This window comes from Opisthorchis viverrini (genome assembly GCF_000715545.1).
Source record: "Opisthorchis viverrini unplaced genomic scaffold opera_v5_379, whole genome shotgun sequence".
Taxonomy (NCBI): Eukaryota; Metazoa; Platyhelminthes; class Trematoda; order Opisthorchiida; family Opisthorchiidae; genus Opisthorchis; species Opisthorchis viverrini.
This window is the reverse complement of record NW_008752040.1, coordinates 199,247-200,213: the sequence shown is the minus strand read 5'-3', so window position 1 is coordinate 200,213 and position 967 is coordinate 199,247. Positions and strand designations below refer to the sequence as shown.

General features: G+C 45.9%; 1 protein-coding gene across 1 annotated transcript in view; it reads right to left on the bottom strand.

Moving 5' to 3' along the window:
• Positions 1 to 648, bottom strand: part of T265_10569 (hypothetical protein) — a gene marked incomplete at both ends in the record, with an annotated part of 14,326 nt that extends 13,678 nt beyond the window's left edge. The window contains one exon of the mRNA XM_009176976.1: positions 521 to 648. Coding sequence (XP_009175240.1) covers positions 521 to 648 — 128 coding nt within the window. The remainder of the gene's footprint in view (positions 1 to 520) is intronic.
• Positions 649 to 967: the final 319 nt, after the last annotated feature.

Here is a 967-nt window from a genome sequence, read left to right as displayed (position 1 = left end):
GAGAGTTATAGGGGTTATCAGACAGGATATAGTCCTTTAATAGGGAAAAAATGAACGTCTACCACAGTTATGGAAGGACCTCAGGTGATTAAACAAGACAGGATAAGGATGAATCTGTACTCACTAGTGTAGTCATCAGAGTCAAGCTAAGATTGCCAATATAACTATACTACCTGAGACAGGACAGTTTAATGCATGTGGGCTAAGAGACGGTGTGGTGAGGGTAAACCAAACTCGTAACGACTGGGGGGGGTAAATTCCTGGGGGTTGTTAGTGAGAAGGACGATACTAGGACAACCTAGGAAGGAAGGTGGATGCGAGGGGGAAGGTCACCAGTCCCCGAAGCACTACTATCAGCTTTAATCAGTGAGTGGTGCGTGACGAAGAAGATTTTCGATGCTATCCTCGGATGTTGATAGTGGAGAGTCGGGAGTCTGAATGTATGTTTATATGTGTTGTATGTGTCCACTCCTGGGAGCAGCAAATTTGGTTTGTCTTTTTGGACTGATGAAGTGATTACCGGAGGTCTGGAACACCTGGAAAGTGGAACCTTCTATTGGTGTGATGGTCCAAGGGAATACGGACCAACGGAATTTCCTCTTGTGAGCTGTGAGCCAAGGTTTCCTCGGATAGTTCCCCTTGTGACATTATACCTGACAGACATTATTAGCTTGTTCTGTCCCTTCGATACTCCCTAGGGCTGCTAGCCACCACGTCCGTCGCTACCGTCTAGATGCCCGGTCTCCAAACTGTACGTGGTAATCCATCACCTCGCGGATGTTCAACGATGGCTGCTAATCTTAGGATAGTCGAAGCTTGCAAAACTGCAAACGCGGCTTCGTGCAAAACCTGAAATGACGATCCCTGGCCGCATACCCCGGATTTCTCTGGAACAAAGTTTTCAAAAACGGTGACTTTTGCATAGTGTTCAAGAATTTTATGGTATTTGTTAGAAACATCAAAATCT